At 53.2% G+C, this 26,029-nt stretch overlaps 1 protein-coding gene across 2 annotated transcripts in view; it reads left to right on the top strand.

Annotated features, from left to right (window-relative positions):
• Bmp7 (bone morphogenetic protein 7) overlaps positions 1-24,840 on the top strand; it is a 75,956-nt gene extending 51,116 nt beyond the window's left edge. The window contains exons 4-7 of one of the 2 annotated variants that reach the window (NM_001191856.3): positions 14,716-14,913; positions 18,885-18,961; positions 20,863-20,973; positions 23,960-24,840. In NM_001191856.3, the coding sequence (NP_001178785.1) occupies positions 14,716-14,913; positions 18,885-18,961; positions 20,863-20,973; positions 23,960-24,109 (536 nt within the window). In that variant the 3' untranslated portion in view covers positions 24,110-24,840. The remainder of the gene's footprint in view (positions 1-14,715; positions 14,914-18,884; positions 18,962-20,862; positions 20,974-23,959) is intronic. The other variant, XM_039106002.2, reaches the window with a different exon arrangement.
• Positions 24,841-26,029: the final 1,189 nt, after the last annotated feature.

Below are 26,029 nucleotides of genomic sequence, written 5' to 3'. Positions count from 1 at the left end.
CACACCCACTCCAACAGGCCATACCCACCCCAACAGGTCACATCCATTCTAACAAGGCCACGCCCACTCCAAGGCCACACCTACTCCAGCAGGGCATACCTTCTAATAGTGCCATTCCCTGGGCCAAGCATGTACAAACCACCCTGAGCAGGAAGTGTTCTCAATCTCAAGCCATCTTTCCCGCTCCCCTTCCAACATTTCTTTTGGTGTGTCGGGGGGGGGGCACCTTGTTTTCATTTGTTTCTGAATAGAAACTACTCACTCCCCCATAGCCAACTTGACGGAAGTGTGTCACAGTAAGGAGTTTCCCCTAGTGTCCTTCCCCTAGGTTCTGAGTTCCACTTCCCAGAGGCGACTCCCACGGAGCGCTCCCGGGTACCTTTACAGGGATGCTGTCTGGATGCTGAAGAATTTATTATAGGTTCTGACCATCTTCTGCCTCTCACACCGAGGATGGTGTGTGTCTTAGCTTCTTTTCCTGTTGCTGTTGTAAAACACCATGGCCAAGGTGACTTATAGAAAAAGGAGTTTATCTTGGCTCAGCGTCCTCGATGGTGACAGGTGCCAGCAGGCAGCAGGCATAGAGGCAGGGACAGAGCTCACATCTTCACACTGAAACTGTGGAACAGTAAGGTAGAAGGAGAGGCTTTTTACTCGCAGAGCCCCCCACCCCCACCCCACGACCTACTTCCTCCAGCTGCACTAACTGATCTGCCCCCAGCCCCAAACAGTGCCACCAACAGGGAACCAATTGTTTAAATGCCAAAGACTAAGAGGGACATCCCTTAGTCAAACTACCACAGTGTTCAGGTGGCACCTTATCTTGGAGATCGGTCCCATCTGCCATTAAAGAGCTTTCTAATTTGCTTTAAGGTGTGTTTTATGACCACACATTGTTAGTGTCTACAGCCATGCCCGCTCTCAAGTCTGTGACTTTGGACCCGTCGGGATCTTGGCGCGCTTGTCTCCAACGTGCAGGTGGTAAGGGGTGTGGCCATGGGGTGGTTAGAGGATTTCATGAGTTGGTATGGGGAGAGATTTAAAATTGTGTCTCAGTGGGAACACAGAGAGGGGTGGGGACACTTACCACTAAGCTGACTGAATTTAATCCGTGAGCCCCGTAGGGTAGGAGAGAAATACACGCAAGGTGTCTTCCACATGTGTGCCCTGGAATATGTGTGCCTCCCAGAGGACTTCCCAGGGCACCTTTCAAAAATGAAGATTCAAATTGAATAGGTTTAGAGTACAGGAAAGCCTGTCTTTCAAGACAGCCTCTTCTGCTCCCCAGGATGCTGGATGCTGGTCCCTAGACCACGCTGTGAGTGGTCGGAACTTAGATGTGGCCTGAGAAAACTATGACTGTGGGTGAGGGCTGGAGGCCTGATGTTTCCCCTCTGTGACTCTTGCAAATGGGACTGTAGTGAGGAGTGGGGACTCCACTGAGTGAGTAAAGCTCATGTCTGAACTTGACCCCGTCTGTGCTGCTTGCAGTCTTTCTTCAGCCCGCCCAGTTTCCAGGCCTCCCGGAGGCCTCTAGGGGCACAGTGGGTTTGAGTGCCCATGCCTGCTCTTCCTGACCCAAGACCCAACAGGGTGGAGGCACCTTGCATCTGGTAGCACTTCTCTCCTCCTGAGAGAGGCGTGGCGTTTCCCATTGCAAAGACTTTCGATCTTTGATTTTTCCCCCCTTGTGTAGTGTGTGTATCTGTGTACTCACGAGTGTGTGTGTGTGAGTGTGAGGATGTGTATGTGTGTATGTGAGTGTGTGTGTGTATGTGTGTGTGAGTGTGAGTGTGAGTGTATGTGAGTGGGCGAGTGAGTGAGTGTATGTGTGTGTGTTCACCCGCGCACAGCATAGGTCAAAGAACAGCTTGAAGACGTCTGCTCTCTCCTACCGTGTGGATTCCAAACTCAGTCTGTCAGGCTTGGTGCCAAGCACCTTTACTCACTGAGCCATGTTGCCTCCCACTCCCTGGTGTTTTTCTCTACATGGGTTCTGGGAGATCAAAGTCAGGTCGTCCTCATGCATTGGAGGCGAGCCCCTCACTGACTGGGCCACCTTGCGCCCTATTTTCCTGTCTGTCTGGGACTCTGGTAGCCATGTTCTGTTCCGTTCCAGCTCTCTCCAGTTTAGTTTGGCTTTCTTTGTACTTGTGGCCCCAGACAGGAGTGGGCACGATCACTTTCTCCTTTGTGGTTTCTAGCCTTTGCCTCTTTTTTCCCTGCTGCCAGAGGCCATGGCTTCAGTCTGGACCCTAGTTAGAATCTTGAGGGTAACTGAAAGACAGTCTGGCTTAGGCATCCATTTTTTTTTTTAAATTTTTTTGCTGCAGCCCAGGGCCGTGGGAGCAAGATGTAGAGAACTGGAACAATCCTGATCTCCCCCCACCTCCCCGCCATCCCCCACCTTCTAGAACATTCCTTTTGTGAAAGCTCACCTGAGGTCAAGGCTCAGTGTAGACTGAAGTGTTTAGGATCGTTCTGTGCTTTCTGGACTGTTTCCTGTCTCCCCCTCTCCCAAGACTTACCCGGGTCTCTAGAAAGTACTGGAGCTCCGGAGTTCTGTCTTCTGCCTCAGTAGTTGGCAAATGAATGTCACATAAATGTCACCGTGGTGACTCCTCTCAGCCTGAAGGCTGCTATGGTCACTTTTGAGTCTACCTGTTTTTCTCTGTGGAGTGAATGTGTACATGTGTGTAGGTGTGGGTATGCCTGGGTGGGTGTGCACAGATACAAGACCACACGGGCATGTAGAGGTCAGAGGTCAAGATCAGTTGCCTTCCAGTATGTGTGTGTCTCCCCCCACCCCCACCCCCGCGCCTAATTTTCTCTTTTGGAAAGGGTCCCTCCCTCCCTCAATCCGGAGCTCACTGATTGGTTGGACAGGCTGCCCAGTGAACTTTAGATATCTACCTGTCTCTAAACCCGCTGGGGTTTCCCAGGCGGTCAGTCATGCTCGGCTCCTCACGTGGTTGCTGGGGATCCAATCACATCCTTGCTCTTGGCTGGTGCACGCTTGGCCCACCGAGCCATCTCCCCAGCCGGAGTTTTCGTATTTTTAAATGAGTTCCAACAAACCAGAAGAAAGTTCTGCTTGGCGTAAGCAGTGATATTCTCGGCATCGTCCACAGATGTGTCTGGTGACACAAGTCACGTCCGTCTGACCCCGTGGGCCACAGCAGCTCTTGAGCTCCAATCACAGAGCTGAATCGCTATGGCAGACACTCGATAACCCGCCAAGCTCTTTAGAAAAAGATAAACTTATGGTGCTGGGTCTGCACCAGCCTTCCTCAGCCGGTGCTTCCCGAAGAGCCACAGGTGCCCCTCGAAGGGAAGTGTCCACGGTCTGTTAAGGCTGAGGAATGCCAGCCGAATAAAATAAACAAAGGAGAGGAACCCGATACCCAGAGGCCCACGGGGCTCCAAATATCAACAGCTCATCGGAGGCCCTCCACAGCGCTCCGGGCTGGTAGCTAAAGAAACTTTGTATTGTCGGGGAGAGGCGCTGTATGTACCTGCTTCCTGGATAAGGCACAGAAGGGAAGGCGTCTAGGTATAGCGTTTTCTCAGGACGGCCTTTCATTGGTCGCCTGGCCCCCTACCGCGGGCCTGGCGGAAGGACTGCCCTCAGACCATCCAACTGCATTGAGGCTGTGTGGGTTAGGACTTATGGGATGAGCTACAGGGTAGAGTGACTGGCACTTCCTGGCCTCAGGTTCATGATCTTTTCCATCCCGTGGTCTTGGCGACAGGCCCATTAGAGTCACCTGGGTGTACCCGTCCTATAGGCATGCACCCACAGCAAAGCCCTGAGGGTGTCCCATAATTGTATTCTTGAGCACCTTGGCGTCTGGCTAGGTAGCAACAGTACTGTGTCCCTCTCCTACCGCACGCTGAGGATACCTGCTTATGTAGAAAGCTGGATGACTGACAGACTCCCCTCCTGCAACCACATGGCCTAAAGGCTCACAGGGCCCACTGGGAAGTCCCTATGACTCTGTGTTGGACACAGAGCTGACAGCCAAGTCCCCTGTGCCCACCCTGGGAACTTGGCATTTTGGAAGTTCCTGCAGAGGTCAAGCTCAAGGTGGCACCGGACTCCCAGGAGGCAAATTACCAGTCCTCATCCTGAGTCTAACAGTAAGTCAAATCCTTGAAGCCACACCACCTGGATGGAGGAGACCCGTCCGGTGGTGGCCAGAATTTGGACCTGATTCCCTGGCAGGCCTCAGTTTCCCTCCCTGCTCAAGAACATCTGTTTCTGTCCGAGTGTGGTGTCAACACCGCAGAGTTCCTTCTGGAAGCCCGATGTTTTTCCGGCCTGACGTCAGACCCTACTGGATGGCAAATTGCAGAGTCTCCAGCATGCTTGACGCTCACTTCCTCCATCTGGCCCTGAGGGAGGTCTCGGGTCAGAGGTGCCCTTCCCAGACCACCCAGGCAGTGTGCAAAGCCTGCCTGTTATCCCTCCTTCCAGCTGCAGCCCCCACCCCCACACCCCCCGTTAGTCACCAAAGTACCACAGCTGGGCTCCGGGGGCGAGTGTGCGGTGTGGGGCGGAAGTTAATACCTTCTGGACACCTCGGCTCCCAGAGACAGGCATATAGCATTGGGAAGGATGAGCGGGTGAATGCTGTGAGGGTAAGGCCTGGTGACCCTGGTTTTCATACAGAAAAGACCACAGGAGAGGTGATGGCTCCTTCTGCCCAAGCTCCTGGCCAGCCATGTCCTGCACACCAGGCTGGCCCGAGCCAGGCCCCTGGGCTTTGACTTGGTGTCACTCCGGGTTCTGGCTCACCTATAGTTACTAGAAGCAGGACAGTCCTGTGGCCCCTGGGGACACCATGGCTGCCCCTCAGGTTATTGCTATGTGGTTTCATCCCAACCAACCTCTCCATTCCTTTGTGTTCTCCATGGACACGATAACCTTACCTCTCCTGTAAGGCTGGGAGGAAGAAGAGGGTGAGGCCATGAAAGTGCCAAGCCTCGGGGCAGCCCTGCCTCTGTGCTCCTGAATGGTAGATGTCTGCATTACTGCTGATTTACCTAATTCTGCCGGGGGAGGGGGGGAGGCCAGCGGTCATGGACAGCCTTTTATAAATGAGGAAACTGAGACAGAAGCTAGTGGGTTAGGTCACATGGTTCTCAGTGCTACACTTGGGACTCAGGCTTGGGTTCTTTGATGGAAACACCTTTTGGGAATGTGGGTACCAATGACCTGGTAGGAGAGAGCCTTGAGGGGACAGTGGGTATGTAAGGGACTGTGCTAGGGTCAGCTGAGCAGATCAGACAGAGGCTCAGGCCTCTGCACACCTGACTATCAACCTCCCTTCTCTCCCCTGGTGTGGAGAGACCTCGGAGAGAGAAGAATGGATCCCCTGCAGGGCCTACAGAATGAGCGTGTCTCCACGTACCATGGCCTTCGTTCTAGTTTTTAATGACCGTGTCACCTGAATTATCCTGGCTGCCGTGAAAATAAGGCATTTTCTCAGCGCATGGGGTGGTGAGTTACATCTGTAATGGCAGCAAGTGGAAGGTAGAGGCAGGTGGATTGCCACGAAATTCTTTCGTACAGTTCTAGGCCACCTAGAGCTATAGATTGAGACTCAAACAGAAAACCAAAACCAAACCAAAACAAGCTCCCCCCGCCCCTTACTCAAACCTCACGCCTGGGCTTATGTTTGAGGAGTCAGCAGAACCCACTCCTGGACCCCTCAGTGTCCTGGTTGATGTGGTTGTCTACGGCACCGTAGAGACACGCTGACCCCTTCCCCAACCCTATGCCCATGTGTTCGAAGCACTTTCTGCAGCTAATAGCCTGCTGATCCACACTGGTTGGAAGCTTACGCAGTCGTTCAGCAAACAGTCTGAAAGGTGCGTTTGCTGTCATGTGACCCACAGCCTCTCCCAAGGAGGGGGGCGGTATGTGGTGAAGGAGAGAGAAACAGAGACTGAGTGGACAAGTTGGTGCCTAGTGGGTAGTGCTCTGAAGGGCGTTCTGTGGTCCAGAAATGGACGTGCCTACTTTCCCGAGGTGCCATCTAGTCCCAGACACACACTGACTCCTGCCCGTACAGAGCCACCTTGTTTCCACCATGACGGTCCCAGCCATCCTGTCCTAGCTCCTGTGGTCCACTCCAGGCCCCACTCTTTGCTCTTTTGCCTGCTCCAGAAGGAAACACCGTGTCAATTCCAGAAGACCATCCAGCTCCATCCAACTCCATCCAGCTCCATCCAGCTCCATCCAGCTCCTCAGTCTTCTCACAACTGCTTCTTCAGCACCGTCCAGGACTTACACCCCATCTCCTGAGCTTCAAGGCCACAGGGCTCCTCCTTCTTTGCACCCTACCTCTACCTTCCAAAACATGTCCCTCCCTCCCTCCCTCCATCTCTCTCTCCGTGTGTGGTGTGGTGGTGGTGGTGGTGGTGGTGGTGGTGGTGGTAGTGTGTGTGTGTGTGTGTGTGTGTGTGTGTTGCCCAGGGAGTCTCTGCTCTGGCACAGGGGAACATGTACTCCTCTTCCCGAGTGGTCACAGGGCATTTACAGGACCAGAGGGCATGTGCTGTCCAGATGTGGTGCTGAGGCATATGTGGGAGAAAGCAGGGACCAAGCCTCCGGCCTGAGGCCGGGACACTCTGGCGTGAAGCCAATCTGGTGGGTAGCCTCTCTCACAGCACAGCTGGCTAGAGGCACCTCTGCGCTCTAGAATTACATCACTTCCTTTTTGCCCAGAATCCCAAAAGACAGAGGACAGAAGAGGCCCAGTGGCCCTTCCTGTCCTCCCAGGGTCCAGCAGGCTGTTTAGGTCTGGGTAGAATTGGGTCATTGGGGCCAGAAGGAGGTCACAAGCATTTGTCACCGGGGCCTTGGTCCTTCCAATGCAGTGGCTGGAATCCTTTTTTTTCTACAATTAATGAAGAACATTCTTGGGTTCTCAGTGGGGTGGCTGGGGTCCTGGGCTTAGAGAGCAAAGAAGCCACAGGAAAGCGGGGCACCACCCTCTATGTGGGAGGACACACCCCTCCTTTTCCAGAGGCCCCATTTGTGCTTCCTGCCTGCTCTGGGATATTTCTAAGAGCTAACTCGTGCTCGTGTCCAGCTGGGTGCCCCAATGCGCTGTTGGTCCCTGCCCTCAATTCATTTCCCAAAGCGCCATGCCTACCTGATGGCTTCCTGGAAGTCCCCTTGGTCTGGTCCTTTTGAGGCTTGTGGGTCCTTTCTCCTGACATCTGCCTGGACTCTTTGGGTCAGCCAGCCAGGTATGGACTCTCGTCCCCACCTCTGTTGCAGCAACACACATCTGTATGAGGATGGTGGTTATCGCATTGGCTCTTAGCACAATCATGGCGCTGTCTCATCTGTGGGACGCACCAGTGGTCTGGTCTCAAACTCATTATGTAGTTAAGGGTGACCTTGAACTTGTGATCCTTCCTCCTCTATCTTCCAAGGGTTGGTGTTCCAGGCTTGCACCACCAGGCCTGGTTTTAGGCAGTACCGAAGATCAAAGCTGGGGCTCTGTGCAGCAGGCTAGACCAGCACTCTACTGGTTTCGTGCTCCCAACTCACCTGTAGTTTTCCTTACTATGTGTAAATAAAGAGGCATGGTCAATGTGGGTTAGAGTGAATGTCCGCAATGCCCATAGAACATTCCAGGGGCTGGATGCTTTCGGGTACGGAGGGGAATTTGTTCGCTCTCACCAACGCTAGTTAGCGTGAGGGCAGCCAAAGGCTGCATTTGTGACTGTGCACTGGCTGTGTTCTAATAAAACTTTATTTGTTAAAGCAGGCAGTTGGCCAGATGCAGTTTGTTGAGTCCTGGGCTGGAATATCTGTGGTATCGAGGCTTTTCCCCTTTTGGTTCATCACTTAAGCACATTGGCATTTTGTCCTGGGCCTCATCACAGCACACTTGGCAAAATGGCTGTCTCAGGGTCTCCAGTCGGGAGGGAGATGGGAGTCGGTGGGTAGGATAAGTGGTTTCACACTTCTCGTGCCTGCCTTGTTAGGGAGGAAGACAAATCCAAGAAGCCAGAAGCCAGAACACTCAGCCGCAGCACAAGTGAGGCAGGAGAAATTCTGGTCTGCAGCCTCCAGGGAGGAGGGAGACCAGAGACCAGGGTTGGGTGGTGAGGTCAGCAGGTCCCTCTGTCCTCTAAAGGTGCCTCAGATCACACCTTTGCTTCTCTGCCTGGACCTCTTGGAAGGCCTAGCTGAGTTCCCTGGCCTTCCCGATGGATAGCACCCACAATGCAGGAACTGGAGGTGTGAAGGATCTAGCTTCTACTATCCGTCAGGCAATGAGAAGGCAGTTTCCCATGGCAACCTCTGTGTGGTTCCCGCTGCGTCCATAAAGATAAACAGACTGTGACATGTGTGTGTGTGTGTGTGTGTGTGTGTGTGTGTGTGTGTGTGTGTGTGTGTGGTGAAATACTACTCAGCAATGAAAAGAGAATAAAGTCAACATGGTGCTTTGTGGAAGAATCTGGATGACGTGTAAATAGAAGTAAGTTAGCGCAGAAGACTGGCGAGTCCAGGGGACGGGTCAAGAAAATGTAGAGCCCCAATGAGACCTCAAATTGCACTTCATGGATCAGGATAGTGACCTGAGAAACTGGATACCTAACTAACTGGGCATGGCTAGCTTCTGTGCAATGGCAGTGGTGATGGGCTTCCTTTGTCATATACATCCCCAGACCACGGTGCGTGGCCTAGTGGCCTCTGAGAGCAGCAGCCTGCCGCTGAGAACTGGAAGAGGCTGTGTGTGTGTGTATATGTGTGTGTGTGTGTGTGTGTGGTGTGTATGTGTGTGTGTGCTGTGTGTGTGTATGTGTGTGCACATGTGTGTGTGTGTATGTGCATGTGTGTGTGTGGTGTGTGTGTGTGTGCGCATGTGTGTGTACACGTGCTGACTCAGCTAGCTGTTGCAGGCATTGACACCCGTGGCAGCATATGTATTTGCAGACAGAACACCATTTAAAAAAAAAAGACCCCTAAAAAGTCATTTTTATTATTCCTTACTTTTAAAAGGAATAAAATAAACAGGCTGGGCTGTGACTTGGTGGAGACTTCCTACCCTGTTTGAAGTCCTGGGTTTGATCTCTAGCACCTCGTAAAGGGGTTGTGCGGTGCACGCCTGGAATTCCAGCACTCTGGAGGTAGAGGCGGGAGGACAGGAAGTTCAAGGCCAGCCCCAGCTATATAATGATTTCAACGCTAGCCTGGGCTACGTGAAACCTTGTCTCAGAAAATGGGAGCAGCCACAGAGGGCCAGCAGAGTCCCTTTGGTCTCATCCTAACTTCCTGGCAGGCCAGCAGGGGTGCACACCCCTGCAGCTTTTTGTTGTTCTAAGGAGATCCTTAGGACACAGAGAGGAAAATGTCCCGTCCCAGCCTTAAGAAGACAGAAGATGCCACTTAAATTTGAGTGACACTTGATGGAGTGTAATGGCTTCAGCGCAGCCCAGAGTGTAACAACGTGTAGCAACAGTTTTTGTTTTTGTTTTTGTTTTTTTTTGAAGCCCTTATTCAGTTTGTGCCGCCTGCTTCCTTATTTCCAAAACTTGCCTTTTCATGTGCAAATCTGTGGGCTTAGAGAACAACGCTCGTTCAGCCAGCCCTCCACTAAATTAGAAATATTTTCTGGTTTTGCCAAAGACACAGATTTTATGGCTCAAAGTATTTGTTTTTTTTTTTTTTCTGCCAAGATTAATGAATTCACCCATTTCTACCCCATGCCTCATTTCAGTAACCTTGCTATATACAGATAATCAAAACATACAGTCACAAGTATCCACCGAAGACTGCCTTGCCTGATCGGAGGGGAAAGAAATTCCCTTAACTACCCTGTTGTGACTACCCCTCCCCCCTTGTTCAATATCAAAAAGAAGGATTCAGCCAGGTGGCTCATGCAGCCCAGCCCTCAGGAGGAGAATCAGGAGGATGGTGGTGGGTTTAAGACTGGCCTGGGCTACCTAGTGAGACTCTCTATATCATGTATGGGTGTGCTTATGTGTAGGAGTGTATATATGCACACCTCTGGATATAACAGCTCATGCCATCATGATGTAACAATTACCAGCGCGGGCCACAAACCTAGGGCCTCCTCCACGCTGGGCATGGGCAAACCGGAGAGCTGCATTGTTCAGTGCTTTGTTTGGGTTACTTTGTATCTATCTAAGAGGAGGCAGAGTAAGCCGCCAGCCTTAGCTTCCATCCAAGACGTTTGCTTCTGAAGGGACATGTGACGTTGTCTGGGGTCCTGGGTGGAGGCTATCTGAACACCCTTCAGTGCACAGAGGCCCCTCCAGGGACCCATGAATGGGGTGCACCGTCCTTCCCTCGTTTCCCGTGTGCCTGGCTATGCTTTCTGCTTCTAGACTATCAGGAATAAGACAGCTGTGGGCTCTTGTGTGTGGACTGGGCTGCATTACCTACACAGCGGTGAGGAGACACCCACGAAAACAACTTAGAGGAGGAGGGGCTTCCTGTGGCTCGTGGTGAGGGGGGTCCGGTCCGTCTCTGCAGAGAAGTTCTGGCAGCAGCAGGGAAGCAGGGAGAGATGAACGCTGGTGCTCGATCAGTATGGGACCTGGGACCACATTCACGGTGGTCTTCCTCTCCAGTTAAACCTCTCGGGAAAGTGCCTCGAAGCCACCCCCGGAGGTGTGTCTCTGACTCTAAATTTAGCTGTCGACTCTTAGTAGGGAGTGTTTCAATCCTTCTAAAGATGCCAAATGCAGTTGGGCTGTCCTCACCCAGCTCTTTTCCCCATGTTAGGTGATGAAGACAGATGCATGTGCTCCTGAGGACCAGCTCCGTGACAGGCCCAAAGACAGCCTGTGCCCATGTTCTCTGTCGCCAGCCTCTGGTGTGTGTGGGAGGGCGTGGAAGTAATTCCAGACTCTAGACTTAGTCATTGAGGTGGGACATTCATGGTGATGGTTGGGGTGAGCATGTAGGCTGCAGGCTGGCCTGACCCTGTGACAACTGTGTCACAGGAGCCCCTCTCTGTGGTGTCCCCCCGTGGGTAGCCCTCGTCTGGAAACATGGTTTCCCTGGAGTCAGAAGGTGGAGTTTCTTCACTGCTGAGAATGGGTTTCCTCTGAACATTAGAGCGGCACGTGTGTTTTCTAGAAATTTCTAGCAGGTTTTTCTAGAAAGTTCTAGAAACTTCTCCCTTCCATGTCTTGGCTGAACTGGGTCACGTCTCACCCCTGAGCAGCGACAGCCACTGTGCCAAAAGGATTAGGTGCCTCTTGTCAAACCGCCTTCCACCCAGCCCTGAGGCCAGGGCAGAGTGAGCTTGAGCAAAGCTGCCTGGGTGAAAGGCGGGCCATCAACTAGGGAAGCGAGGATTCGAGACCAGTGGCCTCGTCCAGTTCATACCGGAGGAAATCAAGGCTAGGCAGGCCGCTGGCGACAAGTGTGGGTTTTGGCTCCTTCTTCGCAGAGGTCGAGGTGGGTGGAGGTGGGTTTGCTGGTAGCTTCTGGCCCTGGCCAGCAGGTCAGAAGGGCTTCGGGGACTGGGGCCACGCTTGGCGCCTGGATTTAAGGGGTCCAGAGAGGCATGGGGGCTTGAGTTGAGGCATTTTTATTCTGCCCTAAAAGCCTTCCAGGGGGGAAGTGCAATTCCTCAGGGCCCGACTTTAATGGTTTCTTTTATAGACTCGCTCTTGTTATAGATGGATGAACTGGGGGGGACCCCTGCTCAAGAATGCAGGAGAGATAGACGCCGAAAGGCGGGGAAGGTGAATCGTGGGGGTTGGGAAATGTGTTTTCTTAAACGCAAACTCTTAAAACCCATTCTAACTGTCAGGCTTCCTTCACCGTCGTCTCCAACCTGCCTAGGGAACACTACTAGTTGGTGTGACTTCCAAACATCCCTCTGGCTGGCCTTGGCTTTGTCGCTCAACTTGGGGTGCAGTAGCTGCACTGGTGAAGCCCGCCCGGCCCCCGAGCCTCGTCTGAGGTCAGATTGAGTGCCGTTGCTCTCTGGGCTGCATGGTTTTTTTAGACAGGTGGCTCAGCCTCTCCACCCTTGTCCTGCTATGGGCAATTGGCATTGTCGCCACATGATGTCTCCACGCTCTGAAGTATTCATCACCAGATGGGATGGTTATTGCTTCTAATAATCTCACCGTTGTTGTTCCACGGGGAGAGACAGAGCATGCCTGTCGCCAGGGCCTTGGCACAGCCTGGCCTGGGTGTGAGCTGGTTTTCTCAGTTCTATGACAAAATAACCCACGAAAGCACTAAGCTCAGGTCTGCTTTGTCCCATGGCTTGAGGGTACCGTCCGTCATGGCATTGGGAGTGTGAGGCAGCCCAGCACACTGCCTCCATGGCCAGGAAGCAGACACACCAATGATCAGCACCTTTTCATTAATCCCAGGATCCCAGTCCATGGGACAAGACCAAGCTCGAGGCTCATCCTCGAAGCTCAGCTAACCCAGTCTAGAAACTCCCTCACAGACAGAACCAGAGGCTTGCTGACGTTGACAGTCACGATTGGCCATCACAGCCTGGGTGCTCCTCTCTGTACCTTCTAACTCTGGTTTCAGGGTTACCAGGCTTTCTTGGAGTTCCTTTTCCCACCCCGCCTTGTTCATGTTTTTAAGATTCCTCCCGATTAGGGGAGCCTGCACACGGAGCTGCTAGCCCTGGACTCTCTAAGGAAGAGAGGGGTCACCTGGGCACCTTAGTCATGTTCGTCTAGCCTCAAGTCCCCTCAACTGGAACTGAGCACAGCTCTGTACCATGGTGGGAAGAGGGACCTATTAAATCGAGGAGAGCAGCCACCTAAGAAGCCTGGCCCGAGCCTAGGTGTCCTGTAAAGCTTGTCCATTCTTTTGCTAGCTCCTGCCTAACTCTGGTGAGGACCTCCTACCACCCACATGACCCTAACCCTAACTCTTGGTGCCAAGAAGGGATTTCCAAATGCACAGCCAAGCTGAACTTTGTCTCCTGTGTTCCACTCTGCACCCACTTGACTCGGTTTCCCATCTTTGAAAAGCTATCCTGGCTTCAGGCCAAGGAGATTCCAGTCTCACAAGGCTGTCTTTCTCTCAGTCCTTTTGCTGTCTCTCAGGGACTACCTTCAGTTTTCTTCAAAACACACCAGAACCTACCATTTTCCAGGTCTGAAACTCATTATTGCCACGGTGGTGCTCCCATTGGAGAAAACTGGGTGATGGGTGAATGGGACCTCCAGGGACATGCTTGTCTGTCTCTCTGTTTCTGTCTCTGTGTCTCTCTGTGTCTCCATCTCTCTCTGTTTCTGTCTCTATCTTTCTCCCTCTGTGTGCATGTGTGTGTGTGTGTGTGAGTGTGTGTGAGATGATGGGATGGAGCTCACAGCCATTTACACTGAGCTAAGTTCCACCCCAAGTCATCTTTATATTTTTGAGCAAAATGTATCTGTCTCCCACATGAACTGGACTTCCAGTCTCCTGCCTCAGCCTCCAGAGCAGCTGAAATGACAGGAATGTACCACTGAGCTTGGCCTCTCTCTCCCTCCCTCCCCCTCTCCTTCTCTCACTCTCTTGAGATTTCATGTGAATCTATTTCCAAACAGAACACTGAGATCAATGGCTTTCCAGCGTTAAGCAGGCAGCAGCGAGGGACCAGCTGGAGGGTGGGTGTCAGGGGAAGGGCATCTAAGAATCTGATGGTGTCTTACTAGGTTCACTTCTGCTGCCCCAGGCTGGTCCCTGGCCACCCTCCTAGGCTGTTCAACTACTCTGCCTGGTCTGGCCTCTGTCCTTCAGCTTACAACCTGGTTTCAGAGCCAGCCCAAGGTCATCGTAGAAAATACTTGAAGTCCCCAGCCCAGCCCCTTCCTCTGCTTTCTACAGTCTCGTCTTGCCCCACTTTGAGTATTTTTACAAGCTGCCCTCTCCCAAGTACCAGACCTTTATTGTCCCCACATAAACGCAGAAATCCTGCACCCAGGTGTCACTGGCTGTGTGCCTCCCCACACCGACTTCAGGCAGCTCCGTCTCCTGGCATCCGTGGTGACGTGTGGCCTCTCCCTTTTCACGGAGCCACTGCTGCCTGGCGTAAAGCCTGCTCTGCGCAGCCTGGCTGTTTCTTAAGGACTTACACCTGCAAAGACATTGTTCAGGCCGAGTGCTTCTCCTGACCTGGAGGGTATCTGTGCCTGTAGCCTGTCTACTGTTATCCTGCGTGCCTGCTTCTCCCTCCAGCAGGCTCTCACACTCCTAGACTCCAGCCTGGAGTATTCCCATCAGGCCTTTATTTACACAACGCTCGACACCCATACCGTCCTTTCCCACTCAGGGCTCATCCCTCACTGCCGCCTCTCCACTGTCATCAGACTGTTGGCAGCCATGCTCACCTCCTAGAGCACCACAGTTACTGTCCCATCCCCAGAAGCCTGGCTGACCAAGTGACCAACTCACTAGCCTGAGACACACACCCCCTCCTCTCTGGTCTTGGCCTGGATCCCCATGCTCCCGGTCCTTGCTTAGTGTTTGGGTCACCACCTGGTTGGTTATGTGCTGCCCTTCCCCAGCCCTCAATCCCCGCCCCACAGGCATCACCAGAGACCAGGGCACTTCTCAGACAGCTCCTCGAATGCCCCAGTCAGCCCCTGTTGGATGAGTGGACAGCAAGTGTGTGAACGGGGTATGAGGTGGGGATAGAATTGTGTCCCCCAGCCCGTCCCTGTCCCCAACACTGAATACCTCCTCTGCAGGGCAGAGCATCAACCCCAAGTTGGCAGGCCTGATTGGACGGCATGGACCCCAGAACAAGCAACCCTTCATGGTGGCCTTCTTCAAGGCCACGGAGGTTCATCTCCGTAGCATCCGGTCCACGGGGGGCAAACAACGCAGCCAGAACCGCTCCAAGACTCCAAAGAACCAAGAGGCACTGAGGATGGCCAGTGTGGCAGGTAGGTCCGTGCAGCCAGAGGGACCAGCTCATTGCAGATGCTTCCAGACAGATCTCCCTGTGACCCGGGACATGTATATCCAGTGTGCAGCTTCTCCAGGACTCTGGTGACCCGAAGCAAGGCAAGGGCTAGACACAAACCAACTAGGCCTGCTTCTGAAGGCTCTCAGCTAACTCATTCTTCTAGCTTCTGCCCTCAGAATTCTGAGGAAACACACAAGGGGGGTTCGGACTGTTTAGAATTAAGTGTGAGACCACCAGGCCATTCCCCTCCCCTCCCCCATCCTCCCACCCCTCCACTCCAGGTCAACTTGCTTTGTCCACGGCTTCTTCCTCTTGCCTTGAAATTGATACTCTTATTTCTGAAGAGAGAAAATAGCCCACGGGGGAGGGGGAGTTGGACTTACTGGTTCTAGGCTATCCCCTATTCCCTGTGTAGACGTCAGTGAGTAGAGAGAGACATATATATTGATTCGTCGGCTTTAATTTACCAAGAACCCCTTTGCCTTGGTAGAGACGGCTACCTCCAATCTCAGGTTTTATTCTGATCTTAACCAGCAAGGCTACTTGCTACTACTGAACTAGTAAACTCTTACTTAACACACAGTGCACACACACAGCATGGTATTGCCTATATAACGCACTCATCACAGAGTGGCTAAGGAGTGGCTCGGAAAGAGGCAGTGCAGCTCAGTGAGGCTACCCTAACGCTGGGGCTGCAGATCTGGCCAGGCCATAGGGAACATCTCTGTGGGAACTAAATAAAGGAGTCTCGGGACCGGCAGAGTTGTCAAATGTAGGCCTAGGTGAGGTTTGGTATTGATCTGCAGAGAGCTGAGGCAGGAGCTGAACCTAGAGCCAGGGGACAGGTGGAGTCCTTCCCTGTGGCAATTTCCCTGTGCAAGGTTCATGACCGGCGACCAGGTCCTGGGTCACTGTGCCTGCCTGTCTGTGCTGGGTGCACACCTTTGTTCCTTGCCCAGGCGAGAGAGTCCCATCTGGTATGACGGATGGCTCATGACGTTTGTGACATAAATATATCCCTGGATAGCATTGTTTATAGACACAAACCTGTTGGTCGCAGCTTCTGAGGAGGCTGACGGTCCTGCTTTGCTCGTGTAAATAAGCTGTAAGAATCTGCTTTCCTCAGCACTCAGACCCAACATGGGGAAGCTCTGGACAGCACAATAAGACATGTTAACCGTGGGTGAGGCCTAGCCTGCAAGCTGCTATTCTGAACAGAGTCACTGCCTGCTCTGCCAGTGGCCCGTGTGGGTCACGGTTAAAGTCTTCATAAGCGTTCTCTTCTGCCAGGCGGGGCCATTGATAGGCACCTCAAAGGGGTCTTGTGAGCCCCCAAATAAAATGCCGGGTTCTTTCATATTCTGGGGCCTCGTTCATGCTGGGATTGGAATTCGTGGTGAAAGCCTAGCTGTAGACTATTTGGGACAGATTGTCACCCTCATCGGAATGCAGTGACAGGCCCAGGAGTCAGGGTGGTGGCTGGGTAACTCCGCTCATTCCAGGGGTGCAAAAACACTTCCCCTAGGACTTGAGCTGAGAGCTTAAGGCCAGGTTGGTTCTCATCCCCGAGGCCCATGCACCCCGAGGGTACATAGCTTCTCTGACGTCTCTCACCAGCCTTAAAGACTGGTGGCTGGGACCGAAGAAGTGGCCGAAGCCACGGATGGGTGGGGCATTCTCTTGAGAATCTCATCTCGAGTCTGAAACCCATCCCAAGCAGGAGTGGGAGTTTTACAGCTTCAGGCTGCCCGCAGTGTAGGTGTGAGGCCATGCTGGCTGCTCTGAGAAGAATGGGTATAGCCCAGGGGTGAAGGAGGGCTTCATTCAGAATCTGAAACAACTCAGCTGGGCAAAAAGTGTGGGCGTGCCCCATCCCAGCAAAGCTGGCCTTGTCTTGTAGATCTGCAACGTGGATCTTGACGATCTAGGACAGACATTGGCCTCCAGAAAGAGAGGAACACTGAGGAATACTGAGGGCTGGGAGCTGACCGCCCCACGGTATCCCACAGAGTACCCACTTCCATAGCTATGGGACGCTCCCTCGTATGACAGCTAGTCCATCTGGCTCGGAATCTGCCTACTCCCATAGATTTCAACTCCCTGCTCTCTTTTTAAGTTCTTCCAAACCCTGCCTGGAAGTTTAACATTAAAAAAAATTAAAAAAATTAAAAAAAAAAACAGGATTGGAGCCCCACCCTGGTTTAGTGAGGCAGCCTGCGTGTGTGTGTGTGTGTGTGTGTGTGTGTGTGTGTGTGTGTAGGCGTGTGCCCAGTGCCTTTGAAGTGCTCACACCTCACATGACGGGCCACACAAGTTGAATTCTTTCTTGCACACACATCGTCCTTTATGTGTCCGGCTGGAGACACATGTCCCAGCATGCCTCTGCAATGAAAGCCTCTTTCCTGTCAGCCACCCCTGCCTCAGGGTTCCAGCTGCTCCTGGGTTGCAAGTGGAAAACCTGGGTTCCTCGTCCCCTTCAGCCCAACACCCTAGTAATTGGCTAGCTGACCCTTGGGTGTGGAAGCAAGTTTGAGCACCTGTCCAGGGCAGGGCCTTTTGGAGGGAGCTGCCCAGTGGCTGGTGGCTTGCACTGGCTGTTGCTCTCAGGCCCTCTGCTGCGCTGGGTGGGGTGAATGGAACAGGATTAGGGGTAAAGGTAAAGGAGCTAGGTCTCTCCTTTTCTGCTAAGAAGGACCTGCTGGGGGTGGGGTTCCAACCACCTTCTCCCAGGGCAGCTACAACTCCAGATAGAATAAGCAAGGGCCCATCCCCCACAGCACACCCACATCTAGCTGCCCATGCTAAACCAAAGATCTTCACTGAGGTCTTACCCCTTCACATCATTGATAATCACGGCACTTTCCCCCGTATCTTGCTTCAAGATCTGCCCTTACTCGGGACTGGGAGCTGTGGGCAGTCTAGCCCCAGTGATCCTACTCAGAACCATATCTAGCTAGGTTGCTTCACCCTGACCTGAGGAGGAGGAGGTTCACAGCCCTCTCTGCTCCTGCAGGGAAGAGGGGAATGAGGCTTGTGGGTGGATAGTGCTAGCTGTCGCCTCCAGCTATGGCATGGTCCTTAGCTGTCCCAGAAGGTAGACCAGGTGTCCAGGCTCTGCGGCCTGTGCTGTGATAGTGCCTTGACCTTTGCGTGCTAAAGACTAGCCTGTGCTTTCTTCTGACCTCAGAGCTATGCAGGTGGAATTCCTGTGCATCCTGGGAAGTGGGCTCTGTGGGATGTGTCATTTGTCACCAGACGCCCGGTGGCCTGTCAGTGGCTTCAGAGGGAGCAGTCACCATGTTTTAGAATAGTTGCAGGGTGTTGTGGGGGAGGGCTGAGCAGTGCCTGAGCACTCGGGCACCTGGCCTGCAGGGCTTTTATAAGAGTGTAGACCAGGGGCCCAAGCTTTATGGGCAAGACAGGTGAAGGAAGGCCCAGGAGTCGCAGGTTAGGGAAAGGCCACTTGTGCAGCTGCAGGATAGAGGAAGATTCCGTAACTGTGCATGAGGGACGGACGGACGGACAGACAGACTCCCACAGTGTTCACGGAGTGCCGTCTTTGGCGCAAATGCCACAGTTAGATCCTGGCTAACATAAGCACACTGTTCTTGCTCCTTGAAGAAACTCAGCAGTTACTGCTGGGAGCTGTGGGACCGCTCTGGTTTCCCTCCCCAGCCTTGGCTCTGGACCTCGACTGTGGACAGGTGCACGGCATCTTGGTGCCCCCTCAGGCAGAGTGGTCTGGAAGCAGAATAAGTCTGAGTGGGACTGGGGTCCTCTAGAAGGGCAGGGGTGACCTTGGAGGTTCACGGGTCCCAAAGTGACTGGTTAGCCACCGCTGCCCTTCAGCCCCTGAATCCAATGCTTCCCCACTGCAGAACCAAAGGGATTTGAACATGTGTTTCTCTCTCCTCCTGGGCTTTTTCCTCCGCCTCCTTGTCCATGCAGAAAACAGCAGCAGTGACCAGAGGCAGGCCTGCAAGAAACACGAGCTGTATGTTAGCTTCCGAGACCTTGGCTGGCAGGTAAGGACAGCCCGAATCTTCCAGCACTGGGGCTTGCTCTGTTCCGGTGACCACAAGGCTGTCTCTGTTGGTGTTGTGTGTCACAGTTCATGTCTTCTGTTCCCCTAGAGACATGGTCCTGTGTCCCAGGCTGGCATCAAACTCACTGTGTAGCCTAAGATTACCCTGTAGTTTGACACCTCCTGCCTTTCTCCCGAGTTCTGGGATACAGAAGTGTGCCACCATGCCTAGTTTGCGCTGTGCTGGGAATGGAACCCAGAGTTTCCTGCATGCTAAGCAAGCACCCTACCGAGTCCCAGCCCCCACCCACAGTCCTTGTTTTACATGTGAGATGTCAGAACCCAGGAGCTCCAACCAAAGAGGAGAACCTGGGCTGAACATACGAGGACATCGTGATGTCCCGTGTCACCCACAGAGTGATTGACTCTTGGGCCAGAACGTGAAGCGCACCACCTTAATAGCGTGTAGTTTCTACTACCCCGCTTTAAACTCCGGGCGGGCCACGCTGTCAGCCACCTCCCTGGTTCCCTCAGATCTGTGGAAATGCGTGTGCGCACGCACGCACACACACACACACACACACACACACACACATTTGCTCATTTATAGGCTGCCTTATGGCTGGCTCAGTGTCAGCTCAACACCCCTAGGTCTACCCTCAGCTTAGTTGCTCATTGCCTTCTGTGAAGCCCATTAGTCTTGCTGCCCAAGACACTTTCGGGCCGCTTTCCCTCTCCTTCTCTCCTGTAGCTCCGAGTCTGTCCATCTTTCTCTCCCAGGTATCTCCATTCTCTTCCTCTCTCCTACCCTGCGGGAACCCGGAAGTCCCGCCTCTCTCTTTCCACCCAGCCATTGGCCACTGCTATCTTTATTGATAGTTCAAAACCCGATTGGGCGAGGGCCTTCAGCGCCAGTAAACAGATTCCCTAATCAAAGCATCGGAACCACCCCCTAGACCACCCTTCTGAAGTCTGAACTTCATGAGCACCCTACTCCCCACCCCATGGCTGGCCGCCTCTCTCACATAAGGCCGTGTGTTCAAATCCAGCCTTGGAGTGTCAGCTTTCTCCGTCTGTCCTTTGTCTGTCCTGGTCTGTGACAAAGGTCAGGTGTTTGTTCCCGAGCCAAGCATGTTGCGTGTTGGGAGTAAGCTGTGCACATAACAAGTGTTTACTGTGTGCTGCGTCCAACACCCGTCAGCAGGAACTCTGCTTAGAATCCCTAGAGTGTACCACTTTATGAAGCGGCTTGACACAACATTTCCAGAGCTGGGGATGCCTTGTCTGGATTACCGGAGCCACAGTGGGTCATTAGCCTCTTTTCTCAAGAAGGCGCACCAGGCAGAGGAGTTTGGTTTAGATTTGCAGACATGTCCGGTCTTGGCAGAGGGACAAAATCTTGCCACCTACAGAGTTCACTGAAACCGTACTTACAAAGAAGAAGCAAAGCGAAACCAACGGAAAGACTTAGAGTGTTTTAATGAAGTTTCCGGTGGCGTGTTGGGTCTCGGTTGTAGCATGAACACGCCTGGGAAGAAGCTGAAGCATACCACCCCGAGCTGGGACGGGGTGGCTCTAGGTGTGGTCTTTGACCCACGTCTCACTCCCTACTGATAGCACCCCTGGTCCAGGAGATGAAACACAAGTGTCCCCTCCAGACCCCGAGTCCTTTTTCTTTTCCTTCTGCTGGGGCCACAAAATACCATGCATGCTCACTTCCTTGGCCCTACAGGGAATCCCCGCAGGTCAGGAAAGCATAGCCTAGCCCTGTGTCCACAGGACATGAGGAAGGAGTCCACCCAGGGCTAGGACATGCAGAGGTAGGACACGCAAGGGTGGGACCCTGCTTGGGCCCTCTGCGTGGACTGACGGACGCCTGGCTTCACTCTCCTCTCTTCGCAGGACTGGATCATCGCACCTGAAGGCTATGCTGCCTACTACTGTGAGGGAGAGTGTGCCTTCCCTCTGAACTCCTACATGAACGCCACCAACCATGCTATCGTCCAGACACTGGTGGGTGCCTCCTGGGGGTGTGGCCAGTGGGGCTGTGAGTGCCTCCTGGGGGTGTGGCCAGTGGGGCTGTGAGTGCTTCCTGGGGGTGTGGCCAGTGAGGCTGTGAGTGCCTCCTGGGGGTGTGGCCAGTGGGGCTGTGAGTGCCTCCTGGGGGTGTGGCCAGTGGGGGTATGAGTCCCTTCTGGGGGTGTGGCCAGTGGGACTGTGAGTACCTCCTGGGGGTGTGGCCAGTGGGGGTATGAGTCCCTCCTGGGGGTGTGGCCAGTGGGACTGTGAGTACCTCCTGGGGGTGTGGCCAGTGGGACTGTGAGTACCTCCTGGGGGTGTGGCCAGTGGAGCTGTGAGTGCCTCCTGGGGGTGTGGCCAGTGGGGCTGTGAGTGCCTCCTGGGGGTGTGGCCAGTGGGGCTGTGAGTACCTCCTGGGGGTGTGGCCAGTGGGGGTATGAGTCCCTCCTGGAGGTGTGGCCAGTGGGGCTGTGAGTGCCTCCTGGGGGTGTGGCCAGTGGGGGTATGATTGGCTTCTACTGTCTTTGACCCAGAACATGAGTAGCTGTCTGCGCAAGTGTGTAATGAATCTTGTGGGTACCTGCTCTCTATAAGGCTGAAACAAGTTTTAGGCATGTAATGGTATAAAGATATATCTATCTATCTATCTATCTATCTATCTATATATATATAGATATATATATCTTGGGCCCTAAAACTCTTTTACTTCTTTATTTGTCCTAGTTTTTTTTCTTCTTCTTCTTTTTCTTTCTTCTTTTTTTTTCTTTTTTCTTTTTTTCGGAGCTGGGGACCGAACCGAGGGCCTCGGGCTTGCTATGCAAGCGCTCTACCGCTGAGCTAAATCCCCAACCCCTATTTGTCCTAGTTTTAAAAGTTGAACAGTTTCATGGGCTCCCGTGGTATTGTGACCATGAGTCACTGTGCCTCACTGAAGACTGGGTCCTCTCCCGGTGAGGAAGGTCACTGTGTCTCACACTGGGTCCCTCCCGGTGGGGACAATCCTCTCCAGTGTCAGCCTGCTATCCTGTGTTGGATTAGACTTGACCGCCGACTCCCGCCCTCTCGTGCGTGCGAGAGGAAGACTTTAGTCTCTTAGGCCCAGCACATGGCTTTTCTTTTCTAAGCTTTGAACTTGAACCTTCAGGTCAGTAATTCGAGAAGCTTTATTCTCTTGTCCGCTGTGCGCCCGGAGGAGCTAGGGACACTGCAGGGAACGGCCCACTACTCTTGACCTTAGGGCTTTAATGTCCAGGGGAGGAAATGGACCAAGCAGATGAGAGAATTTCAGAGGGAGAGAGTGTGTGGAAGGGTGGACGGCAGCAACTGACTCACATCAGCCTCCATGGCCCACGGGGGAAGTAGCCATGTGGTGAGAGCGGAGCGGTGCTCTGAGCCCACGCTGGTGCACACAGCCTCTGGTTGATGCTGTGTTTGCTGCTCCACCAGGCTCCAGGCGACCTTGCTTGCTCTCAGCAGTGCCTGTTGGACAACGGATCACCCATGCTGGGTTGAATTCTGGTGCCAAAGAGCTCAAGCCTGATGCCCCTCTGGGCGGTTCGTTTTGTTATTCAAATCTATGTTGATGCCACTCCTACTTGTGAGTCAGGGATGCCAAGGTCACCAGAGCCCTTCAGCCTTTGGTCAGGGTCAGTCCAAGCTTGGCCCTTTGGCAGAGGGAGGGTCCCCAACCCATTGCTCCCTCCTCCTCCCTCTTCCTTTCTCACTCTTTCCCTCCTTTCGAGGTTAAAACGATGGACCCACGGCCTCACACATGTCCTTCAAGCTCTCTCTACCTAAGAGCTGTACCCTTAGCCCTTGGGTTTCACTAAACTGTCCAGTCTGGTCTTGATCTCACTGTGACCTTGTGATCCTCCTGCCTCAGACTCTGAGTAGCTGGAATTACAGGCCTGCACCCACCCCCCAAAGCCAGCAGCGAGGAATATCTTTAAGTTCTGGTTTTCTGAGGTCCTAGTGGACCAACACACCTGGGGCTGCATTAAATTTACTCAAAGAGGAGGAAGTCTGGGAGGATGAGAATTTGGTACTGTCCACCAGAAGAGATGGAATTCGTGTGTTTGCCATACACTGTTTGAGTTGCTCATTAATGACAAATCAGGAGCTGGGGTCGTGGCTCAGCTGACAGACTCCTTACCCTGGGACTCAGTCCCTTGTGCTGCATTAACTGGGCAGATGTGATGGCTTAGGTCTGTCATTTCAGCCCAGCACTCAGGAAGCAGAGGCTAGATAATGTGACTCTCAGGGGTCAGCTTTGGCTACATAGCATGTTCAAGGCCAGCCCTGGGACATCAAAGCCCCTGTCTCAAGCCAGTAACAGGAGAAAAACTCAACCCCTGGCTTGTCTTGGGCACTAGGCTCTCCTGATGATATGGACTGGTCGGCTGGGCTGAGGTCAGCATTGATGAATAGTTCTCTCTCTCTCTCTCTCTCTCTCTCTCTCTCTCTCTCTCTCCTCTCTCTCTTTTCAGTCCCCTCCAACCCCCCCCCTCCTGCCTACTTTCACCCTGCTTGTCAATGGTGCTCACACGATACCAGCAAGGCATTTCAGTTTCCCCCTGTCTGAACCCCATGAGCAAAACAGACGTCTAGTTGTTGTGATGCTGGGAATTGAACCTAGGATCTCGTGAGTGCCAGGCAAGTGCTGCCTCTCTGAGCTGCAACCCCGACCCTTAGAACAGAGTGTGTTTATGAATAGGCAGGGGTCACGGGGGAGCTCCACAGCCTCTCAGGAGCTCCAGCTGTCTCTTCCGTATCAGATGTTGTGCCTGAAGAAGACTGAGCACCCTTTCCCCCTCCTCTGCAAGGTGGAGGCAAGTCCTGAGCCATGTTGGGTCATTAGACCTGCTCACCTGCCCTTTCTGGTCCTCTTAGCCAGAGAATAGATGCTCTTTAGAGAAATCTAGAAGCAGGCAGAAGGCCACACCGCCCGCCCCTCACCGTGATTCATGTTGGTGGCTTGCAGGTTCACTTCATCAACCCAGACACCGTACCCAAGCCCTGCTGTGCCCCCACCCAGCTCAACGCGATATCTGTCCTCTACTTCGACGACAGCTCCAACGTCATCCTGAAGAAGTACAGAAACATGGTGGTCCGGGCCTGTGGCTGCCACTAGGTCTTCCTGAGACCCTGACCTTTTGGGACCGCATTTTTTCCAGATCCCCAATGTCTCACCACCTAGGTCTCTCACTGCCCACCTTGGCGAGGAGCCAACAGACCAAGCACCTCTCCTGAGCCTTCCCCTCACCTCCCCAGCTGGAAGCGTGCAAGGCATTAGAAACCTGAGCACACCGTGGTTGATAAGCAGCATACTTTCATTCCGGCACATTCCGCTTGAGATCCTACACACTGCCTCTGGAAACGACTAGCAGGAAAAATGTCTTCCAAGAAAGAATCCGTTGGCCATGTTGGTCCCTGGCGCTCGGAACCTTTGAGGGGTAATTACAAGCACCTCCTTCGGCTGCAGCAGGAGGAAGGGCATAACCAGGGTGGGCGCTTACGTCTGTGCTGAAGGAAAACCAAGCAGAAGTCCCTGTAATAAAATGTCACAATAAAACCAAACCATGACTGAAAATGGTTAGGATGTTACAGATATATTTTCCCAAACAGTTTATCCCCATTTCTTGGTTTATTCTGACTTCGTAAACAGAAGCCCGGGCTGTGGAGGATGGAGAGGCCCTTCCTTTCCGTTCTATTTCTTCCTGAGGCTGCAGGGCTGTGTGTGTGTGTTTACCCAGACCTGCCCAAATCTGCCCTGTGGGGAGGGAAGGAGGATGTCTGCTCAGAAGAGGTCGGTGAGGGATGTGGCCTTAAGGGGTGTTGGGGTGAAGGTGGAGGGAGGCGTGTGTGTGTGTGTGTGTGTGTGTGTGTGCGCGCGCACACACACACACACACACACACACACACATGAAGCATGTGTAGACTTTGGAATGGCTCTGTCAGCTCCTCAGACCCATCCCCTGAGAAAGCACAGGGGATGCTGGGCATTCAGGATACTGTCTTCCAAACAAGGCCCCTCTGGCCCCTCTGTGTCTGCTCTCTGGAGCCGGGTCCTGCCCTTCACAGCCACCTCTCTGCCTCTCATCACTCTCAACCCCTAACAGAAGGCCCTGCAGCAGATTGGTTCCTCCGTCTGAGGGAGACTGCATAACAGGGTTGTACTGGCTTAGAAGGTTCTAGAACGTAATCTCCTCAACCAAACTTCCTGCCTCAGAGGTGAGATGTTGGTCATGGCTCAAACAAGGCCACTCTGCCTGGGTCTGCAGCACCCCAGCTATCACACACTGGCTCCTACCTTCAGATGCAGAGGGCCGGACTGTCTGCCACTGTTCCTCCATCCACACAAAGAATGAGGTTAGCCGGGCAGGACCGGTGGCTGTGTCACGTCTGGTCAAGCGGGAAACCAATTCTCCGTGTCTGTGTTCCGGGAAACACTGGGCTCTCTTCTGTTTTGTTTTAGTTTTTCTTCTCCAGTAGCTTGGGCCGCAGCTTCTACTCTGCCTGATGAATTACGTTTCTTCCTGTGATTTGATCTGCGTCTTCGCAGATCTGGGGCTTTTGTGAGACTCCCTCTTGGTACGCGCGCCCTGCTACTCAACGGCCCTCGTCCGCCTGCAGTCGGCGTCTTTTGTACATTTAAATGTGTAAATAGTTGTGACAAGACAAAGAAGTTATTTATTTCCATCCGAGGCTCTTGTCAAAGGCTCCTTGCAGAGAACAATGAAGCCGGTTCCTTTCAGTCTGTTTGTTTTCTTATTTAAGACTATTTATTAACAGTCGGACCGATGTACCCATAGCTGTCGAATAAAGTGGTCCTTAGTGAAAATTCTGTATAAATAGAGTCAAAAAGGGGGTTTGACTTTGCAATAAAAGGAGACGTTTGGTTCTGGCTGTCAGACCCATGTGTGTATTTGTGTCTTTGTCCCCCCCCCCTTCCCCCCTGCACTCCCGTTGGAGTTTCATCTGCTGAGAACCCTGACCTTGATCTCCACTGTTAACGGGATGTTTATCATCAGGCCCGAGGGAGGGGCGGGGG

This window comes from Rattus norvegicus, chromosome 3 (assembly GCF_036323735.1).
Source record: "Rattus norvegicus strain BN/NHsdMcwi chromosome 3, GRCr8, whole genome shotgun sequence".
NCBI classification, from domain to species: domain Eukaryota; kingdom Metazoa; phylum Chordata; class Mammalia; order Rodentia; family Muridae; genus Rattus; species Rattus norvegicus.
This window is presented reverse-complemented; position numbering and strand designations above follow the sequence as displayed.